Source organism: Schistocerca cancellata, chromosome 2, assembly GCF_023864275.1.
Source record: "Schistocerca cancellata isolate TAMUIC-IGC-003103 chromosome 2, iqSchCanc2.1, whole genome shotgun sequence".
In the NCBI taxonomy this organism is placed as follows: domain Eukaryota; kingdom Metazoa; phylum Arthropoda; class Insecta; order Orthoptera; family Acrididae; genus Schistocerca; species Schistocerca cancellata.
In genome coordinates this window covers 586258553-586285419 of record NC_064627.1, presented here as the reverse complement: position 1 = coordinate 586285419, position 26867 = coordinate 586258553, and the positions used below count along the sequence as shown (strand labels likewise).

The 26867-nt window shown below is 42.8% G+C and overlaps 1 protein-coding gene across 1 annotated transcript in view; it reads left to right on the top strand.

The window, feature by feature from the left end:
• Window positions 1–26867, top strand: part of LOC126156710 (protein phosphatase PHLPP-like protein) — a 384170-nt gene that overhangs the window by 256338 nt on the left and 100965 nt on the right. The window contains exon 6 of the mRNA XM_049916328.1: window positions 1878–2015. Coding sequence (XP_049772285.1) covers window positions 1878–2015 — 138 coding nt within the window. The remainder of the gene's footprint in view (window positions 1–1877; window positions 2016–26867) is intronic.

The window sequence follows — 26867 nt, the reverse complement described above, 5'->3', positions numbered from 1 at the left end:
AGCCTCTGTAGTAGCTCTAATTTCTCTAATTTTCTCCTCGCGGTCATTACGTGACGTGTATGTGGGGGTAAGTGCTGTTATCCGACTCTTCCCGCAAAGTACTCTCTCAAAATTTCAGTAGTAAACCTCTCCGTGATGCACAATGCTTCTTTTGTAACGTCTGCCAATGCTGAGCACCTCAGTAACGCTGTCGTGCCGACTAAACGATCCTGTGACAAAACGCGCCGCCCTTTGTTGGATCTTCTCTATCTCTTCTATCAGTCCTACCTGGTAAGGATCTCATATTATTGAACAGTACCGAATAATCGATCGAATAAACGCCTTATAAGCCATGTCTTTTGTGGATGAGTTATGTTTCCTTAAGATTCTTTCTATGATTCTCAGTCCGGCATCTGCTTCTTAGACTATTTATTTTATGTGATCGCTCCACTTAAGATCGCTCTGGATAGTTACTCCTAGATATTTTACGGCGGATAATGTTTCCAGCAGTTTCTCGTCAACAGTATAGTTGTAGTGGCTTCCTTTTCCTTTTCTTTGTATCATCAGCTTTCTGACTGGTCTGATGTGGCCCGCCACGAATTTTGTCTCCTGTGCCAACTTTTTCATCTCAGAGTAGCTATTCAACCTACGTTCTCAATTATTTGATCGATATATTCCAACCTCTGTATTCCTCTACATTTTTTACCCCCTACAGCGCCCTCTAGTACCATGGAAGTTATTCCCTGATGTCTTCACAGATGCCTTATCAGTCTTGCCATTTTCGGAATTGTGTGGATGGCGTTTTTCCGAAAGTCCAAAAGTCATATATTCTACACACCAACGTGAATAGTCTTTTTCTCACTTCCCTCCAACGATCTTAAAAATTCCGATGAGTGTTATCCATCCTTTCTGCCTCATTTCGTCTTAAGTCGACCAATGCCCTTTTAAATTCCGATTTTAATACTGGATTCCCTATCACTCCCCTGCCGACTCTTGTTTCTTCTTCTATTACGTTATCAAACAAGTATCGTCCCTTATAGAGGCCTTCAGTGTTCCCTTTCCAGCTATCCGCTCTCTCTTCTGCATTTAGCAGCGAAATTCCCATTGCACTCTTAATGTTACCGTCCTTGCTTTTAATTTCACCGAAGATTGTTTTGATTTTTCTGTATACTGATCTAACAATCATATCCTTTTCGATTTCTTCGCATTTTTCATGTAGCCATTTCACCTTAGCTGCCCTACACTTCCTACTCATATCATTCCTGAGTGCCTTGTATTTCTGTATTCCTGAATTTCCCGGAACATTTTTGTACTTCCTCCTTTCGTCAATCAACTGAAATATCTCTTCCGCTACCCAAGGTTTATCGCAGTTACGTTCCTGTCTCAGTTACCTTCGTGTCACGTTACCTTCGTGTCTCGTTTCCTAATCTAATTCCCTCAGCATCACCTGATTCAATTTCACTGCATTCCATTACCCTTTTTTCCATTTATTGATATTCATCTTATATCCTCCTTTCAAGAAGCTGTCTATTCCGTTTAACTGCTCTTTAATGTCCTCTGTTGTCTCTGAAAGATGTACAACGTAACCGGCAAACGCCAGACTTATTATTTCTTCTCTGTGAACTTTAATTCCTACTCCAAATTTTTCCTTTACTGCTCGTTCAAAGTACATACTGAATAACATCGGGATAGGCTGCGATCCATCTCACTCCCTTCTCAACCACTGCTTTCCTTTCGTACCCTTCGACTCTTATAACTGCCGTCTTGTCTCTGTCCGAAACATTGCTGTATCTGTTGCAAAAAAAAGTAATTAATGGTATTTTCTTTTTTTCTGGATGAGAGATATATTGTAAGCTGTACAGATGAAGTTGAGTTTTGGCGGTCTGGTTTGCCTGCAGGACGTGCAGGGCAACCGCGTGGAGGGCGTGGGCCGGTCCAGCGGTGGAGACGCGCTCCAGCAGCAGCAGCAGCAGCTGGGCCGCCTGGTGCTCAGGGAGAACCTGCTCAAGGGCCGCATCGTGCTCGCCGACTACGGGGTGAGTTACAGCGCAGCTAATGTGGGAACAACAGAGGCAGGCATGGCAGCAGGAAAACGAGTTTTTGTTAGCTTCTGTCCAGAACACTATTCCAACGAAACCGTGATATTGTCAGATGAATCTCCTGAGGAAACTTGTGACATCAGTTATTCAAAATGGGTCGGGAAACGCATGTTTTTCTGTGCATCTCTAGTGTTCGACTTTAAGACACTCCCACATTCAGCGAACACCCAAAAGATGGCGGAGATTTTAATTACAGTATTTTGGGGTGTACTAAACACGCATCACACCAAAATAAACTGTTGTGAAACCTTGTAAAAGTGCGGATTCCCTTGCTAACAAATATTAAAACACTAATTGGTCACAACAACCTGCATAGTATCATCGGTTTCTTCAGGTGCCAGTCCACAGATTCGATGTTATTTCTGAGCATTAAAACCAATTAAAATGCTCATTGTAGATCGTTAAATTCTTTATCACATGAAATTTATTGCATAATAACTTAACTTTGTGTTCTGCCTTACGGCAGGTCTTGTCATGGGGGAAGCATCGTCAGAGAAGTCCACCGCTTGAGCGTCTAGAGAAGTGATTCCAATGGTGATTTCCCGTTGTCTTCCACTGATGATGATGATGAAATGATAATGAGAACAACACAACACCCAGTGCCTGAGCAGAGAAAATCTCCGACCCAGCCGGGAATCGAACCCGGGCCCCTTGGCATGACAGACTGCCGCACTGACCACTCAGATATCGGGGCGGACTATTGCATAATAATGGTCAGTGTGATGCAGAATACAATAAAATTCATATGTATAAAGAATTTGACAGCCTACGATGGACATTTAAAAAAGTTTTATCAATCAGAAAATCTAAATTAACAGTTCAATAGCTCGAAGCCAGCAAGAAGAGGACACAAATCTCTGAGATATCATGTAGTAACACTTGTAGATTTATGTATAAATAAATTAACTGTATGCTTAAAATTTAACTGTCATCACTAACCTAGATAAGCAGTTGCAACGGATGTATCGTTCCCAGCAGCCGGCCGCTGTGACCGAGTGATTCTAGGCGCTTCACTCCGGAACCACGAGGCTGTTACGGTCGCAAGTTCGAATCCTGCCACGGGCATGATGTCCTTAGGTTAGTTAGGTTTACGTAGTTCTAAGTCTAGGGGACTGATGACCTCAGATGTTTAGTCCCATAGTGCTTAGAGCCATTTGAACCATTTTGTTCCCAGCAAAATCCAATAAAATTACGAGTATGAGCGACAAGTTGTGCTCCTCTCTGATCTCTTTGAATGATTTCTGTAACACACATTACGGAGGAAAACATCTCAATAATAAGGCTAGAGCAGCGTCGGGCGCCCCAAATCAAGCAAACGTTTCGAAATATCCATGCCCCAGAAGTACACCGTTGTAGAACTAAGGCCATACAATGGTAGCCATTAGAGATCAGAAATGAGATCATACTCGCTTTAAACTCGCCAGCGAGTCCTGTGATACCATCTCCGAACTCGCCGTCTCCGTGTGCACGTAGACTCGACTCGTGAGTCTCCGCAGCTACCCACTGGTCCCCTGAGTCTGCTGGATACAAGTGAACTCGACTCGCTCAGGAAGGAGAGCGAGTACACGAGTTCGCAAATATAACCGCCGATCCGCGGCAATCCCGCCACATACGCAACCATTCTAAATTTCCGCCATTAAACTGTAAATTACTATTTATTTATTTCACACAACCACGATTTCGGCTTTAGAGCTATTCTCAAGTGCAAGTTGAAATGTCACAAAATGTTTGCCTAAATGAGAGAAGCAAGTTATGTAACAATGTAATGACTGCCCAGTTAGCAGTGAATATTGTTTCTGTTTATACTCGTACATATTTTTACATAGACGAACCTTTTTCGAAGACTACTGTAAATTTATTGTAATATTTTCTGTCTATTCAAAGAGTGTCTGTCAATGACATTGATATATACACACTTTAGGGTCTTTTTCTGGCAGTGAAGGCGAAATAAACAAGAACACAACCATTTTGTTTGTATGATTCGAAATTTTGTATGTTTTTCTGTCCGAAGCGTGGCCTATAGCGTGTAACTGATTCTAGATCTCACTGTTCCTCTAATTGAACAAATGTGCAATAGTGTACTTTGCATCAATTGATTTTCGTCTTAAACACCCTCCACAGTCTCACAAAACACACATAGCACTTCATGTCATCTGATCCCGATAGTCGGTCACTTCGCCTAGTCACTGTCACTTTACAGCAGCAAGATCGTGTACTCATTTTCCGTACTAAGAAGTTGCGACCAACCTTACATTGCTGCATGCTTCAGTAAGAGAGAACAAGTAGACGAGTATGAAGCGACCGCAGCGTCACAGTTCTCAGACTCGTCATACAAGCGGAACAACAGCGGGAGCGAAGTAACCCCGTTAGCGGTGATGCAACAGCAGCGCCTGGATTTGTGAAGTATGCAACCCGAACATCACACTCGCACTCGCTCCGTTTCTATCTCCAGTGGGCTTACAGCGTGGAGGGCGCGGAAATTTGTCCAAAAAGCAAGAGAGTTTGACTTCGTTCAACGTTGTAGTTCTGTCAAATACCTTCTGCCGTGTTATGCTGCCAACTTTGTAGCAATATTGGAGGCAAAAATGTCGATCATACGCTGTAAAAAATGCGATGTGAGAAAAAAGAGCATTTAAAATTTAGTTTCACCATCGTCTTAGTTCGCACTTACTCACCTACTGCACTTGTTGAAATAAAAGTTTGTTCACGTACTCTGTACATCAACAAAAATTAAAATATGGCATGTTTATCCATACATACCGTAAAATTGAATGTACATGTATTTTTATGTATATATGATCCACATCTCGTTCTAAGCTGCTGAACCAATTTCAATCAAACTTGGTACACGTATCACGTACTGTCTGGAAAGAATCGTTGTGGTGGTAAGAACCATATACCTTCCAAAGGGTGGCGATGAGGGTGAAAAAGCAGTGTAGCCACGACGCGCGAATTCCCATACTTCATTCATCCTGTATTTGAGAATGATAGCAACCCGCCAGGTTAGACGAGAGCGCTAATGCGCTGCTTCCTGGACTCGGGTAGGCGCACCAGTCCCGTATCGAATCCGCCCGGCGGACTGCCGACGAGGGCCGTTGTGCCAGCCAGCCTGGATGTGGTTTTTAGGCAAGGTGAATACCGGGCTGGTCCCCAAGTACCGCCTCAGTTACACGACTCGCAGACGTCTGAACACGTTCACACTATTCCATGGATTACACTACACGCAGACAGCTGGGGTACGCTAATTCCATCCCAGGTGTATGGGGTGGCGGCAGGAAGGGCATCCGGTCACCTCTTGACATTAACCTTGCCAAATCCGATCCTAACCATGCCGACCCTGCGAAACCGCGGGATAAAGGCGCAAGCGAAAGAAGAAGAAGAAGAATTTGAGAGTGAGAGCACTTAGTGATTGCATAAAACTTCACACATATTTTAATACTTTCCCGAAACTTTTCCTGTTTGAAAACCTCCACAAAATGATGAAACGAAAAGTTCATCGCTTACTGCATTTTCGCTTTTCATGCAGTAAAACTGCCGCATGACGCATGACTTTTTAATTAATTATTTCTTTACTGCTAACTGCATTCGCGACATGTTTTTCAGAGTTTTCACATATACGGTACCACTGAATTTACCAGCGAAATTGTATCATTGTAAGACTCATAGTTCAGGAGATACGACTTCATAAATACTGAGAAGCGTGAAAAACTGCTGCACCATGTATGACGTTTAAATTAATTACTTCTTTACTACTAACTCTATACACAGCACATTTCGCAGATAGTATCCACATATGTCTCTGAATGTACCTACAAAAATATGATTGTACAACAGGTAGTGCAGAAGATATCATGTCCACTACTGAGATGCGTGAAAAGCTACCGCGTCACGCATGAAGTTTTAATTTATTACTTCCTCACCACTAACTGTGTTCAAAACACGTTTCGCAGACAGTTGCCACATACACCACTGGAAACACAAGCAGAATTATGCCATGCCCGACACATAGTTCATGAGTTACGACGCCGTAAAAACAACTGCGTAAAAATGAAACTGCGTGGTGAAATTCACTAGAGGTACAGGTGAATCATGTGTACGAATATGTGAGAAATATGTTAAATACAAGTAAAATATGTTTGACATGTTGTTGGTGGGCAAAATCACGGGTAAAGAGATCATACTAAACCACTGGAACGATTTCAACCAGATTTGGTACACATATTAGCGTCTAATGTAGCCCACCGCCGATAGAAATTTAAAGTTTGCCTAGGTTTGATTATTCAGCCGAAACCATTAACGTAAGCTAGTTTTATCAGTACTCCTAACTGCGCTCGTCCGCATAACAGGTATTAGCTGGGGCAAGTAATTTAAATGCACACACTTGGGCTGTGATTGATTGCCGTTTTATGGTCGAAGCTCCGCAACGATGAATTTCAGACCTACGGTTATCCGGAAAATTTTCCTCGATTCGACTTCCCCTATTGTGCCACGAAGTGATAATGAGGTTTTTTTGTCTCCAGTCTGTGTGTCCACTGTGCTCCACAATAGTGAACAATAAAATAGGTTTGACGCTGAGAACGGAGTACAGACCTTGCGTATCGCTCAAGGATGCAAGATCCACCACGAGGATTCTAAAAGCTACCCGTGTGCACCGCACTAGCCTTAACAACCGCCTGCGCTTGCGGAGACATAGGTGGTTTACTCGTGGTCCTCATTTCAACAAGACGACTGTATAGCTAACAACCTTAATGAAGTCAGTCCGATCCTGGACACAGAGTTGACAGTCCGCCGTGTAGGCATAACATGCAGTAACCTCAGACTCAGCATTGTGGACCCACAGACCACCATACCGTCTCTATTCCTTATTGCATCAAGTATACAACAAATGTGTCTGTTTTAGCGTAGCAGAGCAAGACAACCGAGTTTTAAGGGCGTATCCTCGCAACTTGGCAATTAGTTACACCTTACAACTTCACAAGATAGGCGCTGAATCCGATTAGGCGATGTAGACGTTATCGCCCAGGACGCTTGAACATTAATATTATTTCCAATATGCAACTCCCCCGAACTTTTTTTTTATAAAGTGATATTTACAGTATATATTAAGGCAGCGCTTACGAAACAGTAAAAATTTAAGTGACTATAATTTATGATACTGTGCGTCCCAGACGTACATGAAAGAGTCCCATCACGTCAAGTTTTTCTATAAAAACACAAAAAATAAAAAAAGAACAGCCTTTAACCAACTGACTGCTGTGCTCCATACTAGGTATCCGGGTTTTAACTGTCCCTTTAATGTTTAACATTCTTCCATTTCTTCTGTCCCACTTGGTTCTTTGTATACATTTCACTTACACACAGCGCTGTCGAAGCATAATTTTGAAACTATTTTAGGAACAGGCTAATATTACTGACTGTTAATTTCTTACGTTCATGGAAGCTGTCTTTGCATTTGATAGTATGCGACTCCTGTCTTTCTTTGCAACCCCTGTCTTTCTTAATTCAGCCACTTCGTTTACGTTTGCTTTCTAGATGCCAAAATAGTGTCATTTCTTTCACTGTGTCTTCTCAAATCTTGATTTGTAATAGATGATATTTTCGTTCCTGGCATTCCTTACTTCTCATTTTCTATGTTTTTTCCTCCGCTGTTTTCGCTGCGGGGTATTACATAAAAGATCCTTTCCATTTTGTCATTTTTTTCTTACGCTCGTTTAGATGAGCATTAACGTCAACATGAATCAGCTAGACTGACGATGTGTGATAAACTGCAAGGCTGTCATAGATTTTCTAAATATTCCTTTTGAACCATGAATTCTGTGAAAATATTCCGTATCTTCCTAACTACGCTCTCTACTAAAGTTATATACTTGATAGATTAACCAGTTTATTCTGGTCTAGATTACTGATAGCAAGACACAACAAATTTTGCACCAGCGGAATAGAACAGAAATAGTTTAAGTAATAAAACAATTGATCTCTCAACTGGATGTGGTGTCGCCACGAACGGCGTTTGTTAAAATTAATGGTGAATTATTAGGGGGCATTTCGCCACTAATCTTCAGCATTGCAAAGGTCACGGATGGTCATGTCACATTTTCAGTACGTCTTTTAAGGCTATTGGAAGCGTATTACAGGACTAAGAAGCCAGGAAGGTAGGAGACAAGATACTAGCGAAAATAAGGCTATGAGGACGGTTCCTCAATCGTGTTTGGGTATCTCAGTTGGTGCCGGCACTGTAGCCCAGCGCGTTCGGTCATAGGGCTGGCTGACCTCCAAATTTAAAAAAAAATTTAAAAAAGTGAGTGAAGTATCCAACTATAAATCTTTATTCCTTTTGAACCATGAATTCTGTGAAAATATTACGTATCTTCCTAACTACGCTCTCTACTAAAGTTGTATACTTGATAGATTAACCAGTTTATTCTGGTCTAGATTACTGATGGCAAGACACAACAAATTTTGCACCAGCGGAATAGAACAGAAATAGTTTAAGTAATAAAACAATTGATCTCTCAAGTGGATGTGGTGTCGCCACGAACGGCGTTTGTTAAAATTAATGGTGAATTATTAGGGGGCATTTCGCCACTAATCTTCAGCATTGCAAAGGTCACGGATGGTCATGTCACATTTTCAGTACGTCTTTTAAGGCTATTGGAAGCGTATTACAGGACTAAGAAGCCAGGAAGGTAGGAGACAAGATACTAGCAAAAATAAGGCTATGAGGACGGTTCCTCAATCGTGTTTGGGTATCTCAGTTGGTGCCGGCACTGTAGCCCAGCGCTTTCGGTCATAGGGCTGGCTGCCCCCCGTAATTTAAAAAAAATTAAAAAAAGTGAGTGAAGTATCCAACTATAAATCTGAATGGATATCACGTGACGTCCGCACAGACCAAATGATGATAACATAACGATTAAAAAAAAAAAAAAAGAAGAATAGATTGGTAGAGACTTGTCCGCGAAAGGCAAAGGTCCTGAGTTCGACTCTGGATCCGGCACTCAGTTTCAATCTTGCAGGAAGCTTCATGTCAACACCCTCTGCGCTGCATAGTGAAAATCTCATTCTGGAAATTACAGCACCAGTTACAATTTTATTTTTTAACATCACAGACAACTTCAATCACTATGCCAATTTCAAGCAGTTATGAGCCTTACATCGTGGAGGTACGCAGATATAGACTCATTTGTATACCTCAACGACGCTAGGTTCTTAACCATCTGAAATTGACCTTGGAGGCTGAAACCAGCAGTGGTGTCAAAAAATTAAATCGCAGCTGGTACTATAATTTGTTTCCAATTAATTACTGTAGCTACAGACACACTGAAACATCATATTTAGTATGCTAGGCAAACAAAAATTATTCTTTTTAATTCGCTAAACTGTGCGTTCTTGGTGAAATGTTGTATATTGTACTTATAAACGAAACTTTTTTTTAGTTTTGTTTTACAAAATTTATTACTCCTGTACGACCTAGATTTCGAGTTACAACCCCATTTTCTAGTACACAACTGATCCCAAAGATGAGAGCCAAGCAAAGATAAACATATCGACTTCTTAATCTATCGATCCTTGAGATAACTTCTATAGGTTAATTGAAGAATCGATAGATTAAGAAGCTGACATGATTATCGTTCCTTGGTTCTCATCTTTGGTATCACCTGTGTACTAGAAAATGGCTTATAACCCGAAATGGAGGTCGTAAGTTACTAATAAACTTATTTTAAAAGGTCTAAAAAAGTGATTAGATATATGTCCAGTATGATAGAAGTCCATAAAGCTACCGGACAACGCAGTCAAGCTGTACACTTGTTTTGTCGTTGTATATTTTCGCATTCGGAGGAGAAAGTTGGTGATTGGAATTTCGTGAGAAGATAGTGTCGCAACGATAAACGCCTTTCTTCTAATGATGTCCAGCCCAAATCCTGTATCATTTCAGTGACACTCTCTTCCATATTTCGCGATAATACAAAATGTGCTACCTTTCTTTCAACTTTTTCGATGTACTCCGTCAGTCCTATCTGGTAAGGATCCTACAACGCGCAGCAGTATTCTAAAAGAGGACGGACAAGTGTAGTGTAGGCAGTCTCCTTAATAGATCTGTTACATCTTCTAAGTGTCCTGCCAATAAAAAGCAGTCTTTGTTTAGCCTTCCCCACAACATTTTCTATGTGTTCCTTCCAATTTAAGTTGTTCGTAATTGTAATTCCTAGGTGTTTAGTTGAATTTATGGCCTTTATATTTGACTGATTTATCGTGTAACCGACGTTTAACGGATTCCTTTTAGCACTCATGTGGATGACCTCACACTTTTCGTTATTTAGGGTCAACTGCCAATATTCGCACCAATCAGATAATTTTTCTAAATCGTTTTGCTGTTTGTTTTGATCTGCTGATGACTTTATTAGTTGATAAACGACAGCGTCATCTGCAAACAACCTAAGACGGCTGCTCAGATTGTCTACCAAATCGTTTATATAGATAAGGAACAGCAAAAGGCCTATTACACTACCTTGGGGAACACCAGAAATCACTTCTATTTTACTCGATGACTTTCCGTCAATTACTACGAACTGTGACCTCTCTGCCAGGAAGTCACAAAAAAAATGGCTCTGAGCACTATGGGACTCAACATCTTAGGTCATAAGTCCCCTAGAACCTAGAACTACTTAAACCTAACCAACCTAAGGACATCACACACACCCATGCCCGAGGCAGGATTCGAACCTGCGACCGTAGCAGTCCCGCGGTTCCGGACTGCAGCGCCAGAACCGCTAGACCACCGCGGCCGGCCAGGAAGTCACAAATCCAGTCACATAACTGAGACGATATTCCATAAGCACGCAATTTCACTATAAGCCGCTTGTGTGGTACAGTGTCAAAAGCCTTCTGGAAATCCAGAAATACGGAATCGATCTGAAATCCCTTGTCAATAGCACTCAGCACTTCATGCGAGTAGGGAGATAGTTGTGATTCACAAGAATGATGTTTTCTAAATCCATGCTAACTGTGTGTCAACAGACCGTTTCCTTCGAGGTAATTCATAATGTTGGAACATGATATGTTCCAAAATCCTGCTGCATATCGACGTTAATGCTATGGGCCTGTGATTTAGTAGATTATTCCTACTACCTTCCTTGAATATTGGTGTGACCTGTGCAACTTTCCAGTCTTTGGATATGGATGTTTCGTCGAGCGAAGCATGGAGCTATCGCATCAGCATACTCCGAAAGGAAGCTAATTATTGTACAGTCTGGACCAGAAGAGTTACTATTATTAAGTGATGTAAGTTGCCTCACTACTCCGAGGATATCTACTTCTAAGTTACCCATGTTGGCAGCTGTTCTTGATTCGAATTCTGGATTATATACTTCGTCTTCTTTTGTGAAGGCATTTCGAAAGGCTGTGTTTAGTACCTCTTCTTTGGCAGAACTGTTTCCAATAGAATCTCCATTGCCATCGCGCAGAGATGGCATTTATAATGTCTTTTGGCTAGCATACTTCACATAGGACAAGAATCTCTTTAGATTTTCTGCTAGGTTTCGAGACAAAGTTTCGTTCTGGAAACTATTATAAGCATCTCGCATTGACGTCCACTCTAAATGTCGATCCCCTGTAAAAGATCGCTTTCTTGGGGATTTCGCGTCTGTTTAAATTTGTCATGTTTGTTTCGTTATTTCTGCAACAGTGTTATGACCCGTTTTGTGTACCAAGGAAGACCAGTTCCGTCGTTTGTTAATTTATTTGGTATAAATCTCTCATTTACTGCCGATACTACTTCTTTGAATTCAAGCCACATCTGGTCTACACTTATATTGTTAATCTGGAAGGAGTGGAGATTGTCCCTCCGGAAGGCGTCAAGTGAATTTTTATCTGTTTTTTGAATAGGTATATTTTTCGTTTATTTTTGGAGGATTTGGGGGTTACAATATTCACTCCCGCTACAACAACCCTATGATCACTAATCTTTATATCCGTTTTGATGCTCGTTATTAACTCAGGATTATTTGTTGCTAAGAGGTCGAGTGTGTTTTCGCGTGGGCTCATAAACTAACTGCTCGAAATAATTTTCAGATAATGTTTTATGCGTACCTCCGGAATTAAACATGTATTTTCGCCAACATATTGAGGTAAATTAAAGTCACCACCAACTATAATCTTATGAGTCGGGTACGTGTTTGAAATCAAGCTCAAGTTTTCTTTGAACCTTTCAGCAATTGTATCATTGATTTCGGAGCTCGGTAAAAATATCCAATTATTATTTTATTCCGGTTGCCAACAATGACCACTGCCCATACTAACACACAGGAACTATCTATTTCAATTTCGCTACAAGATAAACTACTTCTAACAGCAATAAACACGCCACCGCCAACCGTGTTTAACCTATCCTTTCGGAACACTGTTAGGTTCTTCGCAAAAATTTCGGCTTTATACCCGGCTTTAGCCAGCTTTCAGCGCCTATAACGATTTGAGCATCAGTGCTTTCTATTAGCGCTTGGAGCTCTGTTACTTTCCCAACACAGCTACGACAATTTACAACTGTTATACCGATGGTTCCTGTGTCTACCTTCTTCATGTGCTCGACCTGTACCCTTCGTGACTGAAACCCTTTTTGTGTTTTCCCGAGACCCTCTAACCTAAAAAACCGGTCAGTCCAGACCACACAGCCCCTTCTACCCGTGTAGCCGCCTCCTGCGTATAGTGGACTCCTGACCTATTCAGTGGAACCCGAAATCCAACCACCCTTTGGCGCAAGTCGAGGAATCTGAAGCCTACACGGTCGCAGAACCGTCTGAGTCTCTGATTCAGACCCTTCACTCGGGTGGAGACGTAATCAAAAGGAGCAGAATTCAAATCCCTGTCCCGACATCGTGATCTAGGTTGTCAGTAGTTTCCTTAAGTTGATTAAGACGAATGCCAGAAGTGTTCCTTTGATAAGGATGCTGCGATTTAATATCCTAGCCGATGCTCCGTCTCTAACGACAGCTTTGTAGCTGGGACGCTAAACCTAGATCTCCATGTCATCAAAACGGGAAGAATCGTTAATAGCATGACAACACGATAGAACAATAAGTCAGCTACCCTCGATGGACACCAAAGAACATAAAGCTCCATACGTTAGTCAAAGCTCATTTATGGACACGTGTCAGTCCACCACTAAGGTAATGGGATATTCCGCACACGAATACCGTAGTACTTCGCGTTCCAACTTTGTCCCCAAGTGAACGTTTCAGTTGCAAAACTCGATATCGAATCGCAGATTGCAAAACACAGCTGTATTCCGTGTAACATACCCATGACGTTCCGCCGACCAGTGTTTTCGGGCAGTCATGTTATTATAGAGACAGAGACCACTCTTAAATACTTAGAGGCTACTTTCACAGAAAGATCTACACATGGTTTGAGTTTATACTGGGCGTCCTGTTACTGTTGGGAAGGCAGACCACAGTTGAGTCACATACTGGCGCTCATACTCTCTAGCTGTGGTCCGCCGCTCGTGGTCTCGCGGTAACGTTCTCGCTTCCCGAGCACGGGGTCCCGGGTTCGATTCCCGGCGGGGTCAGGGATTTTCACCTGCCTCGAGATGACTGGGTGTTTGTGTTGTCCTCATCATTTCATCATCATCCAGGAAAGTGGCGAAATTGGGCTGAGCAAAGACTGGGTAATTGTCCGGGCGCTGATAACCACGCAGTTGAGCGCCCCACAAACCAAACATCATCATCATCATCTCTCTAGCTGTGAGTGAGACTGTACTTTGTCTTGATCGAACTCTCCCTGATCTTTTTGAAATATCGTTTTTTTTTTCGTTTTGAAGGGAGAATATCACGATGAAACTGAACTTTGGTACGATCGAGTCGCATTGTTTCCTTATGTTGTGAGTGACCAGCTCTTGTCGTGCCACTGGGGCGCCAAGAGACAGATTCGGGCATACCACAGTCATAATTATTCCATATTTATTTGCGACGGAATAAACTCTGTAAAACTGCAACGACTCGTGTAAGAACAGTTATTAAGACATTGCCATTCATTTTCTACAGGAGCAGACTCAAATCCCCATTTGATCATCTTGGTTTACGTATTCCTGTTTTTCAAAATCGTACGAAATGGACGTTCACATAATTACTCGAGCTGTCCCATGGTCCATACCAGTCCCAGTTCTTGCGATTCTTGCGCACGGATCTAGTATTACATCTATAACGAACGGTATAACGGAAAGATATTATCGTGCGTACTGAGGTTTGCATTTCTTCGACAGAATATGGACAGGATCAAATAATTATTCTGCACGAGTATACTGAAAAGGTGCACTACAGCAACTGACCTCAGCGAATCACAATTCCGTGTTTATTTTCAAGCTGTCAGCCAGCGAACGTGGTTACACTGTAGAAGGAATACAGTGCAGCCAATTAAGGCAAATAAAGGCCAGTGGACTGTTATTTTTGTAAACAGAAAGTTTAAGGGCTTCGTCAATCATACTTGGATGTCATATCCCCTACATTCCAGACAATGTATCAGTCCAGCTAAATGCTGCATTTTCTGCGAAACTAAATGGTTATGTTTTGGAGACAGAAACGCTTTTTAATTCGTTTCTTTGATATCCACTATATTAGTAACACAAATTACTATAGCACCATTTGAAAAAGCGAATTTGATACGAATATCGCTGGAATTAATATACCAGTAGATTTATTACAATTTTCAAGAAGCATACAGAATTCCGACACCTCAACCTGTTCCCAAAATGCTGGAAGTGAATAGGCAAGCTGGAATATACAGAGTACATGAACGCCCTTTTCAGTCTTCGATACTTTCATCTCTGTACCCCTTCCTCCGTAAACATGCGACTATTGAAGCTCCAATACTTGAGCAACCGATAATTCTGAGGTTGCCTCTTTAGCTGACATGGAGAGCAAAGTGGAACGGCTCTTTACCTTTGTAGGCAGTAATACTAAGCAGTTGTAGAAGGAGCTGCGCAGCCAGTGAGACTGCGCAGCGACGAAACACTAGAATTGTATTCGGGAGGACGGCGGTAAAAATACTCAGCCGGTCACCCACAGTTAGATTTTCCGTGATTTCCCTACATCGTTTCAGACAAACGCCGCGATGGCCCCTTTGAAAGGGCACGGCCGATTTCCTTCCTTATTCGACTTAGTGCATCGCCTCTAATGACCTCGTCTTCAAGGAGATGTTGCCGCGCGGGGTAGCCGCGCCCTGTCACGGTCCGTGTGGCTCCCCCCCCCCCCCACCCCCACCCCCCATCGGAGGTTCGAGTCCTCCCTCGGGCATGAGTGTGTGTGTTGCCCATAGCGTAAGTTAGTTTAAATTAGCTTAAGTAGTGTGTAGGCTTAGGGACCGATGACCTCAGCAGTTTGGTCCCAGAGGACTTTACCAAAAATTTCCAATTTCAAGGAGATGTTAAATCATAAACTTCCTTCCCTTTTCTAGTTTTCTAGTTGCACTATATATAACATTTTCCTTCAGACCCGCTTCCGTAGCCGAGGTCGCTAACGCTCACCCGTGTGGTAGGCTCTACTTACAGGTATTGCGGTTCGAATCCTGGACAGAAGCGGGGAACTTCTCTCTGTAAGTCTTCCCTACTGTAAGTCATTATGGAGTAAATTCCTGACCACCTGACTTTGCACCACATCCTGGGTTAAATTCCAAACCCGTCCGCAGTATCTCATGAAGTGAGGGCATGTAACATGGTTGATGGCGAATCGTTTGGAAGATGGAGACGTTAAGCCCGACGGCCCCCTTGACTCTTTTGGCTAAGTGCGGGCATCGAGTTTCAGCCTCTCCCTACTCTCATCATCATCATTATCATCAAAACAGGGTCATAACGCCACACTATACACACATCTATTACACTCACCAACTCTCAACAAATACATATAAAACACACGTTCACATATCCGAGCGGCGGAAGAAAAACCCTTTCAGGTAGGCGGCTGAACCTACTACTCGTGGTATTCCAGTCAATAATGACATACAACATTACTTTGCACTCCTAGAACGTACCTGACAACATCTCACACGATTCCACATTTATGATGGAGCGGCGTAATAGTTCCTAATGCGACATGACACTTTGGTGTCCCAATTTGGTAAATTACGTACAAATACCATGGGCGCACTCTAGGAAGACTCTCGACGACATAGCTGATAGGGATTACTGAGTCGATGGGTGACGGATGATGTTGACCGGCATTGGGCAGTTTCAAGTTGTTAACAACGTTGCCTGACAGATAACACTGTCTAATACGTCTAAGATATCCATTAATAAGATGATTTAAAACTCAATGAATCGGAACATTTCAGCGACCGCTGTCTCTGCGTATCACTATTACTTTCGTACATTTCGTCTACTAAGTAAAGTTGGCAGTGACAAGAAATGAGTCAATATTTATCAATATAACTCGACTTGTTTCGATTCTGTAACTCCCTTTGGCCGCCTCGCCAAGAGTTAGGAGCTGGAAAGAAATCACGTCACTTTGAAAATCAGAGGTGATCGGACGTCATAGTTTTCACAGTAACAAGTTATCAGTATCTGGCTGTGACTTCCGTCACAATTAGACTGTGCACCGTCTGTTTCATGTCTACCATTTGTTGACCGATGTTCGTACTTCTTTCCAAGAACACTGTGTCTCATGCTATCCACAACTAAAAGTAGCGTTATAGCGTTCAACGCTGTGTACCATCTGTTGACCGTTGTTCATACTTCTTTCCAAGAACACTGTGTCTCATGCTATCCACATATATCTTGACTCCTCACGATAATCTCTGCGAGATTGAATGGATACGTAGGGTAGCTAGTAATCGAAGAGGGAATTGAATCCGGGTAATCACAAGGTTTATTAAACTTTCGCTGTTACTGATTACTAGTCATATTATCCAGAATGTACAACTGCTAACATGTCCGATAGTAAAAGCAACTGATGCTCGAGGTCTTAACACTTGCAATAAACAATCTGTGTTATGCAGAAGTTCGCATTATAATACGGAACTGTCGCGTCTGGCTGTTGAGCCCTCCAACTTGAGTCAGATTCAGAGTCGTTAAAAAAGTTGATTCAAAACTGCTACTAACCGCATTTGACTGCATGTAGCTGGATCGATGCATCATCTGGAATGCAAAGCATGTGACACGTAAGTTTGTTTCACCAAGACCATAAACTTTTTGCTCCCAAATAGAACCGTCCACTGCCATTTCTTTGCCTCTTTGGCTGCACTGGATTGCTTCTCCAGTGCAACCACGTTCGCTGGTTTAGAGGTTGAAAACAAACACGGACTGGCGATTCTCTGAGGTCAGTTGTCGAAGTGCACCTTTTCGGCACGCCTACGCAGAACGAGTGTTCGATCCTGTGCACATTCACAAACTTAGAAACTAACTTTTCTACAGACGATGACTAAGTAACGGAGCACTGGCAATTTCTCCCTGTCTGCTTTCAACAATATTTCGAATTATCTTTATATCTAGTGAATGAATATGTAGTTCAGACACCTGTGAGTTTAACAAAACGGCCGGCCGCGGTGGTCTAGCGGTTCTAGGTGCTCAGTCCGGAACCGCGGGACTGCTACGGTCGCAGGTTCGAATCCTGCCTCGGGCATGGATGTGTGTGATGTCCTTAGGTTAGTTAGGTTTAATTAGTTCTAAGTTCTAGGCGACTGATGACCTCAGCAGTTAAGTCGCATAGTGCTCAGAGCCATTTGAACCATTTAACAAAACGGTTAGAATCCGTACTCTAAACGCAAACTCATATGTGGAAATGTATGTTATGATCGTCAACTTCACACTATTAATATTCCCACCCTTTTTGTACGGGACATCATTTTCGCCGTTGGCGGTAGAGAGAGTTTTTTCCACAATAGCAATATCGGCCTTAAGGCTATTAGCATGTGGTATTGCAAAAAGATTTTTCTTCAACACATGCTAAACTTTAAAATCTTCCGATATGCAGTAATGTCATCGTCAGAACTGAGCCTTTTCTCTGTAAGTATACAGCAGCATTGAACGAGTGCACAGCTCCATACGCCGTGAAATGATGTAAACCACAGCAACTATTTCCAGTGTCAACAGTCTTAACATAAGTTGTAATAAACATGTAAACAGTGCGTAAGAACATCGCTTTATTGACATTCATATTATGGATGTTAACATTGGCAATAGTTAATGTCATTTACATCATTTCACAAGCTTCGCGCTCATTCAGTGCTGCTATATTCTTACACTGAAAAAGCTCAGTTCAGACAATGACACGTAAACATGTCGGAGAATCTTTAAGTTTGACATGTGTTAAAGCAAAGTCATTTTGCAGTACCACTTGATAATGGCTCTTAGGCCGAAATTGCTATTGTGAAATAAATAATATCTACAGTCAACGGCGAATATGATGTCCTTCAAGAAGTTGTATATGACTGCGAACTCCAACCATGAGAAGGTGACTTCCGCACTTATTCTTTACTACAAAATTTATGGCCCGAACCAATGTCTGCTATTACACATTGTTTTGCTAGGATAAAATTATCTCTGTGCACAAGCGTGTCCACTTCTTTAGTAACTTTTGTTTCTTATTGAATAGCTCAGCAAGAATAGTTGGAAATATTACACTACTGGCCATTAAAATTGCTACACCACCAAGATGACGTGCTACAGACGCGAAATTTAACCGACAGGGAGAAGATGTTATGATATGCAAATGATTAGCTTTTCAGAGCATTCACACAAGTGCTGACATGAGGAAAGTTTCCAAGCGATTTCTCATACCCAAACAGCAGTTGACCGGCGTTGCCTAGTGAAACGTTGTTGTGATGCCTCGTGTAAAGAGGAGAAATCCGTACCATCACGCTCCCGACTTTGATAAAGGTCGGATTGTAGCCTATCGCGATTGCGGTTTATCGTATCGCGACATTGCTGCACGCGTTGGTCGAGATCCAATGACTGTTAGCAGAATATGGAATCGCTGGGTTCAGAAGGGTAATACGGAACGCCGTGCTGGATCCCAACGGCCTCGTATCACTAGCAGTCGGGATGACAGGCATCTTATCCGCGTGGCTGTAACGGATCGTGCAGCCACGTCTCGATCCCTGCGTCAACAGATGGGGACGTTTGCAAGACAACAACCATCTGCACGAACAGTTCGACGACGTTTGCAGCAGCATGGACTATCAGCTCGGAGACCATGGCTGCGGTTACCCTTGACGCTGCATCACAGACAGGAGCGCCTGCGATGGTGTATGCAGTTTCAGTTTACAGCATCATGATGGGCGCATCCGTGTTTGGTGACATCGCGGTAAACGCACATGGGAAGCGTGTATTCGTCATCGCCATACTGGCGTATCACCCGGTTTCTGTTTACAGCATCATGATGGTCGCATCCGTGTTTGGTGACATCGCGGTAAACGCACATAGGAAGCGTGTATTCGTCATCGCCATACTGGCGTATCACCCGGTGTGATGGTATGGGGTGCCACTGGTTACACGTCTCGGTCACCTCTTGTTCGCATTGACGGCACTTTGAACAGTGGACGTTACATTTCAGATGTGTTACGACCCGTGGCTCTACCCTTCATTCGATCCCTGCGAAACTCTACATTTCAGCAGGATAATACACGACCGCATGTTGCAGGTCCTGTACGGGTCTTTCTGGATACAGAAAATGTTGACTGCTTCCCTGGCCAGCACATTCTCCAGATCTCTCACCAATTGAAAGCGTCTGGTCAATGGTGGCCGAGCAACTGGCTCGTCACAATACGCCACTCACTACACTTGATGAACTGTGGTATCGTGTTGAAGCTGTACCTGTACACGCCACCCAAGCTCTGTTTGACTCAATGCCCAGGCGTATCAAGGCCGTTATTACGGCCAGAGTTGGTTGTTCTGGGTACTGATTTCTGAAGATCTACGCACCCAATTTGCATGAAAATGTTATCACATGTCTGTTCTAGTATAATATATTTGTCCAATGAATACCCTTTTATCATCTGCATTTCTTCCTGGCGTAGCAATTTCAATGGCCACTAGTGTAACAATATCATCTCATGTAACTTTTGTCAGTTGGGTTACAGAAAATGCTGACTTTAGGTCCTAACAAGTAACGCCTTTACAGGCGAGAACGTATCACTTCCGTTGCATTGTCGGAGTTCACCCGGCCAGGTAAACCACTTAGTACATATGCTGTCAGTACCTGTTTGTTGTTACTTGTCACTAATCACAGTGTAACAGCTGCGGTGATAAATAGTCGCAGGAATACTTTAATGTTGGTGAAATGCGGAGCGATACAAGCTGAGAATTCGTTAACTGCGATTTGAAACTGTGACAAAATCAAAACTAAAAGTACCGGTTTCCGAAAAGTTGCGTGGGCAGAAATCACTGTTTTTGGGAAGTCACAATTCGGCCCATCACTGCCGAGACAAGTTCCCGCTTCCTCGTCAGACTGGCCCGAGCGGCTGGCCGTGTCCGGAAGCGTTCCCTTGCAGGAAGAACACGCGTACCCGTGCTCTGCTTTCGCCCGGTGCTCTTCCTGGTGCCTCGGCGCGGGAAAACAAAGAACAAACGGAGGCGCCGGGGCAAAAGTGAGAGCAGGTGGAGGCGTCGGTTCCCGCGTGTGTGCGGACGGACCGCCGTGGGACGCGCCGGCCGCCGGCGATCCCGTGAGCGAGTCGAGGCCCAATACAGGCTCCAGTCAAGCGGACACCGGCTCTGAAGGCGCGCTGCCCACCAAGGCGCTGCTCTGCTGCAGATGTGCTGTGGCGTCGTGGTGTTTCGAGGTGTGTCTGCGATGTGGAAAACGTGTTCAGCCGCTGAACCAAAATATTTCGTTGTGACAATTCTCTCCCTGTGTGGGGCACAAACGTTTCCTCTGTGACGGACCACTTTGGGGAGGACCTTCTTTTGTCACTCCAGAAACTGTTTGAGCTTTGTGTTATAAGTAATTACAAAAAGGGTACGATACTGCCGAACACGGTTTTACCGCCGAGTTCTACGTTTTCGATAGATTGCTACCGGAGCGTGATTTCCTGCCCGGGTGAAGGAACCTTGTCGTCCCACGCTGTGATAGTGAGGTGAAGCAAGATACAGAAATGCCGTCTACATGCGGACGTCCAACAACGGGAAACGATGAAGGCCCGGCATCTGTGCGCAAGTGTAGTTACTGTGCCAAGGACAAGACGGACAGGAAGCACGTTTCCACAAAACATGGCAGGAACTACGGACACAGCTGCAGGCTCGACTCCAGAAACAGTTACCAGGCGAGGAAGTGCAGCGATGCCACGGAATGTGCCAGCCTCACCAATATGCAATACAGGGCGACCGTGCAGAAGCACAAGAGTTTTCTCCCTAGCCTGTCGAGAGCGAGAACTCAGCTGGGTGCGAAACTTCATTTGCGGCTTAACACTTCGCTCGATGTGCAACACCTTGCTCTGGATGGAAGCCCCTTTCAGGTAAAATATAATTATAAGAAGTATCATAACATATAATGCGGGAATCAGAATCATCAAGTTATTTATTAGTCTAACGTTTGAGTGACGCGAAAACAAGAGTCCTCATAAAATAAACGATGGATTTTTGTACGAATTTTCATAGGCGATTATGGAAATGGACAATGAGGTATCAAATAGACCAGTGTGAGGTCTGCCTAGTTTTGGAAAAAAAAATGTTTGAAAGCAATCAGGATGATTAAGGAAAATTTAATTAGTAATTTGAGGGACAATTGAAATATTTCACGGAAAGTTGCTGCTAGCTATGTAAACAGCGTGTCAAAAAGTTCATCTATTCAGTGCCTAGCTACTCAGCGCATAAAAAATTACATCGGTGTGATGTTTAACTGTCAAAACAACTTCCTTCGAATCATGTATTAAATTTAAGACATTTCGAGAACAGAAGACGCTAGGAAAGCAAATGAAGTGTCAGAAAGCTAATCTCTTCAAAGCTTAGCTATTTTACGTAAGAAAATTGCGTTGGTGTGATAGTTGATTTTTAAAAATAGTTTCCTTCGAATTAAGTACTAAATTTAGAACATTTAGAGAATACCAGAAGCTAGGAAGAGAAATGAGGGGTCAAAAAGATAATGATTTCAAGGCCCAGCTGTTTTGAGTATAAATATTTATACAGATGTGATATTTAACTGTCAAAGTTGCTTTACTCCTAATCAAGTACTAAATTTAGGACATTTAGAAAACGAAAGACGCTAGGTAATCAAATGTGTAGTCAATAAGATCATGCTTCCTGACCAAAACTTGAAGACAAAACAAAAATTAAAAAAGATGAGTCAAATGTTCTGTGAAACAATTTCTCTAAAATGAAGAAAAAAATAGACGGAGAAACATTCGACGCTGAAAATGCCCAAAATTATATACAGCAAATGAGGTGATGATGCTGTGGTGTACGGTAAGATGTCGAAGTTGAGTAACTTAGACAAAATTTCCAGTTCGTGTGATGAATGGCAGCTTCCTCTAAATGTAGAAAAAGTTAGTTAATGCGGATGAGTAGTAAAAACAAACCCGTACTATTCGGATACAGCATTAGTAGTTCTCTGCTTGTCACAGTCAAGTTGTTTAAATATCTTGGCGTAACGTTGCAAAGCGATATGAAATGAAACGAGCTTGTTAGAATTGTGGTAGGGAAAGCGAATGGTCGACTATGCATTATTGGGAGAACTTTAGGAAAGATTGGTTCACCTGTTAAGGAAACCGCGTATAGGACGCTGGTACGACATATTCGTAAGTACTGCTCGAGTGTTTGGAATCCTTACCAGGTCGAATTGAAGGAAAACATCGAAGCAATTCAGAGGCGGGTTGCTAGATTTGTTACTGATAGGTTCGAACAACACGTAAGTGTTACGGAGATGCTTCGGGAACTCAAAAGGGAATGCTTGGAGGGAAGGCGACGTTCTTTCCGAGAAACACTATTGATAAAATTTGGAGAACCGGAGTTCCACTGCCACTAACATATATTGTATGTAAGGACCACGAGGATAAGATACGAGAAATTACGGCTCATACGGAGGAAAATAGACAGTCGTTTTTCCCTCGCTCTGTTTGCGAGTGGAACAGGAAAGAAAATGACATGTACTTCCCTCCGCCAAGCACGGTGGCTTGCGGAGTTTCTATGTAGATGTAGATATAGATGTAGGTGAGTCAAATATTTCTCTTACCTGTTTTATTTCTTACTTTTAGGCAAATCATTTCATAAAACATTTGACAGATTTTTTCCAAAATTTATTTTATTGTCTTCTGGAGGCTACTTAGTTCTAAAATAACGAGTTACTTTGTACCAGAGATTGATCTGAGAATGGATTGTTTTTAAATCAGAAACCAGTAATTTTGGAAAAAATTGGGTATTCGAGCAGTTAAATAAAAACTATTAGTGGGAGCAAACTCTACTTTTAAATATCACGTACAAGACACAATGTTACTCTAACTAAGTGGTTGTGATAACTAATGTAAAGGTAACTATGTCTATATTCCTAAAACGCTTAACGCAATGAAATCCAAACGCAAGAACTGCTATTTGTATTTTTCTGGAACTGTTTCGACGTTTTTATATTACTGCTCAAGAGTGGCAACTGACTTCGAGATTGTCTCGGCTCCTTCTCATACTTCTTGATTAATATTGCTTATTGTTCCTTCCTGTGTCTCAATTAATTTCTTCGGCTACATCTAATATTATTTATTTGCTTCAGCCATCACACAAAACTACATCATCGCTGATCGTTCAACGATGTCATCTCATCCCATACTAATGAGTCATCATTCGAGTTCTCAGCAACGTTTTCCGGATTTTTTCTTCAGTGAAATATAGCGGACTTTAGAAAGTGAAATCCGACATCATACACCATATGTGAATGCTTTATAATTTCTGCGTATCTGACATCATAAAATAGATGTTAGAAACCGGAACATTACCCGTACTTGGTAACGAATGTTTTAAGTTTATCCTTCAAAAGCATGTACAGCCATAATCAACCACTATAAATAGTTTTTAATCATACCGCGTTTTCTAAGCAATTTGCTACTCATTCATTCATTACAGTACATCACCATCCACAAACAAAAGGATTGCCATACGCCACCGCCTCCGGCAGACATTCATGGTCTGAAGATGATCTGATAAATAGATCTAAATCGGTCACCATTAAAAAAGTTAAGCGATCAAAACTGCTTCCAGTTTATTTATAATAATTACAGATCGCTGTTTTTCTATATAAGAACTCTGTTATTTAAAATGTTAAATTTCACTACAGGAATGCTTTCCTCATCAGATAAAAAGAAGATAAAAACTTTAATCGCAACAATGAGTAATGCCCGCCGTGATATGCAGTCATTATTTTAAATGAAAATATAGGAAATTTGTGAGAGCTATGTAATACACGGTAGGCAAAATAAAATTGATCAGAAAAATATTTCATACGCCTTAAATTAGGCAACCCAACTTACATTTCATTACCTGGGACGGGTGATGTACGTTGTATTGCTTATCTTAAAGTGCTGATGCTGGTTAAATGTTTAAGGAGACCAAACAACTAGGGTCACCCCTGTGTGATGAACTGTGGTAATTCCACCAACATGTGACATTTGCATACAATAAGGAAGGTTCAAAAACCGGATGTATGGTTACCACATGCTCTAAGCCAAAATAAAAATCAGCAGATCTCCATATGTGCATCTCTGCTTGCTCGTCATCAATTGGCTCGTCAACAACACCGACCATTGCTATCCTGTATCGTTACTGGTGGCGAGAAATGGTGTCTTTAGGCTAACATAAGGAAAAGAAAGGAATGGTTCAGCCTAAACAAAGCAGCAACTCCCCGTACAAAGACCTACGCGCATCCACAAAAGATAAAGTTATGCATCTGGTGCAGCGGCGACGGCGTGGTGTACTGCGAATTTCTTCCTGCGTGAAGTGATGCTACTCCATTATAACGCTCGCTCGCGTTCTGCTAGACTGACAAAAAACACTGTACAGGAGCTGTGTTGGGTGGTCATTCCACACGTGCCTTATTCATCTGATCTTAGGGCCTCAGATTTTCACCTTTTTCCCCTCTCTATCGAACAACCTACAGAGAACTTCCTTTCCGGATGAAAATCCGCTCCGAACATGACGTGACCAGTCCTTCGCTTAAAAAACACGTTATTTCTACAGTCGCGGAATGTAAGAGTCACCCCAGTGTTGCAGAGTGTTGTAAATAGTGAGGGAGAATTATTATTGATTACTAAATTCTATTTCACGTATACTTAACTTACGGAAAAACCATACGAACTTCTGCGCCAACCCAATAATTCAAGCAAACCGCCTCAGTTTTGGGAAGTGATCCTTTTGTCGCTCATGTTTACCACTGATGACCACTGAAAGCATACATTTATACCGCAGTACTGCCAGCCACTTTATTCAGTCATATAAGTCGTTCCCGAAGTTTCTACGCAGTTCTTAAGTGTATATACTAACAATGCAGTAAGACGCCTTTTGAGCATTCTGACAGTGCTTTGTGTTTCAGTATTACACACACATCAAAAAAAGTTTTGCATCACGTCGGTTCCGAGAGTTCCGGAACCTGTACAGAAAACTGGAATAGAGGTCAACATAATCTTCATTGCCGCCTTTTTTATTGCTCATGGAAACCAGACATTGCATGTTGTACCAGCATGCAGCGAGACCTTCAGAGATGGTGGTCCAGATTGCTGTACTCACCGGTACCTCTAATACCCAGTAGCACGTCCTCTTGCATTGATGCATGCCTGTATTCGATGTGGCGTTCTATCCACAAGTTCATCAAGGCAACGTGGTTCAGAATGTTCCACTCCTCAACGGCGATTCGGCCTTGATCCTCAGAGTGGTTGGTGGGTCACGTCGTCCATAAATAGCCCTTTTCAATCTATCACTGGCATGTTCGATAGCGTTCATGTCTGGAGACCATGCCAGCCACTCTAGTCGAGCGATGTCGTTATCCCGAAGGAAGTCATTCACAAGATGTGCACGATGCGGCCGCGAATTGTCGTCCATGAAGACGAATACCTCGCCAATATGCTGCCGATATGGTTTCATTATCGGTCGGAGAATGGCATTCACGTATCGTACAGCCGTTACGGCGCCTTTCATGGCCAACAGCGGCGTACGTCGGCCCCACATCATGCCACCCCAACACATCAGGGAACGTCCACCTTACTGCAATCGCTGGACAGTGTGTCTAAGGCGTTCAACCTGACCGGGTAGCCTCCAAACACGATTCCGACGATTGTCTGGTTGAAGGCATAAGCGACACTCATCGGTGAAGAGGACGCGATACCAATCCTGAGCGGTCCATTCAGCATGTTGTTGGGCCTATCTGCACCGCGCTCCATGGTGTACTGATTGCAAAGATGGACCCCGCCATGGACGTTGGGAGTGAAGTTGCGCACCATGCAGCCTAAGCGCACAGTCTGAGTCGTAACACAGCGCCCTGTGGCTGCACGAAAAGCGTCATTCAACATGGTGGCGTTGCTGTCAGGGTTCGTCCGAGCCATAATCCGTAGGTAGCGGTCATCCACTGCAGTACTGGCCCTCGGGTGGCCTGAGCGAGACGTGTCATTGACAGTTCCTGTCTCTCTGTATCTCCTCCATATCCGAAAAACATCGCTTTGGTTCACTCCACGACGCCTGGGCACTTCCCCTTTTTGAGAGCCCTTCCTAGCACAAAGCGATCGAACCGCGGTATTGACCGTCTAGGCATGGTTGATCAACAGACAAGGCGAGCCATGTACCTTCTTCCTGGTGGAATGACTGGAACTGATCGGCTGTCGGACCCCCTCCGTCTAATACGC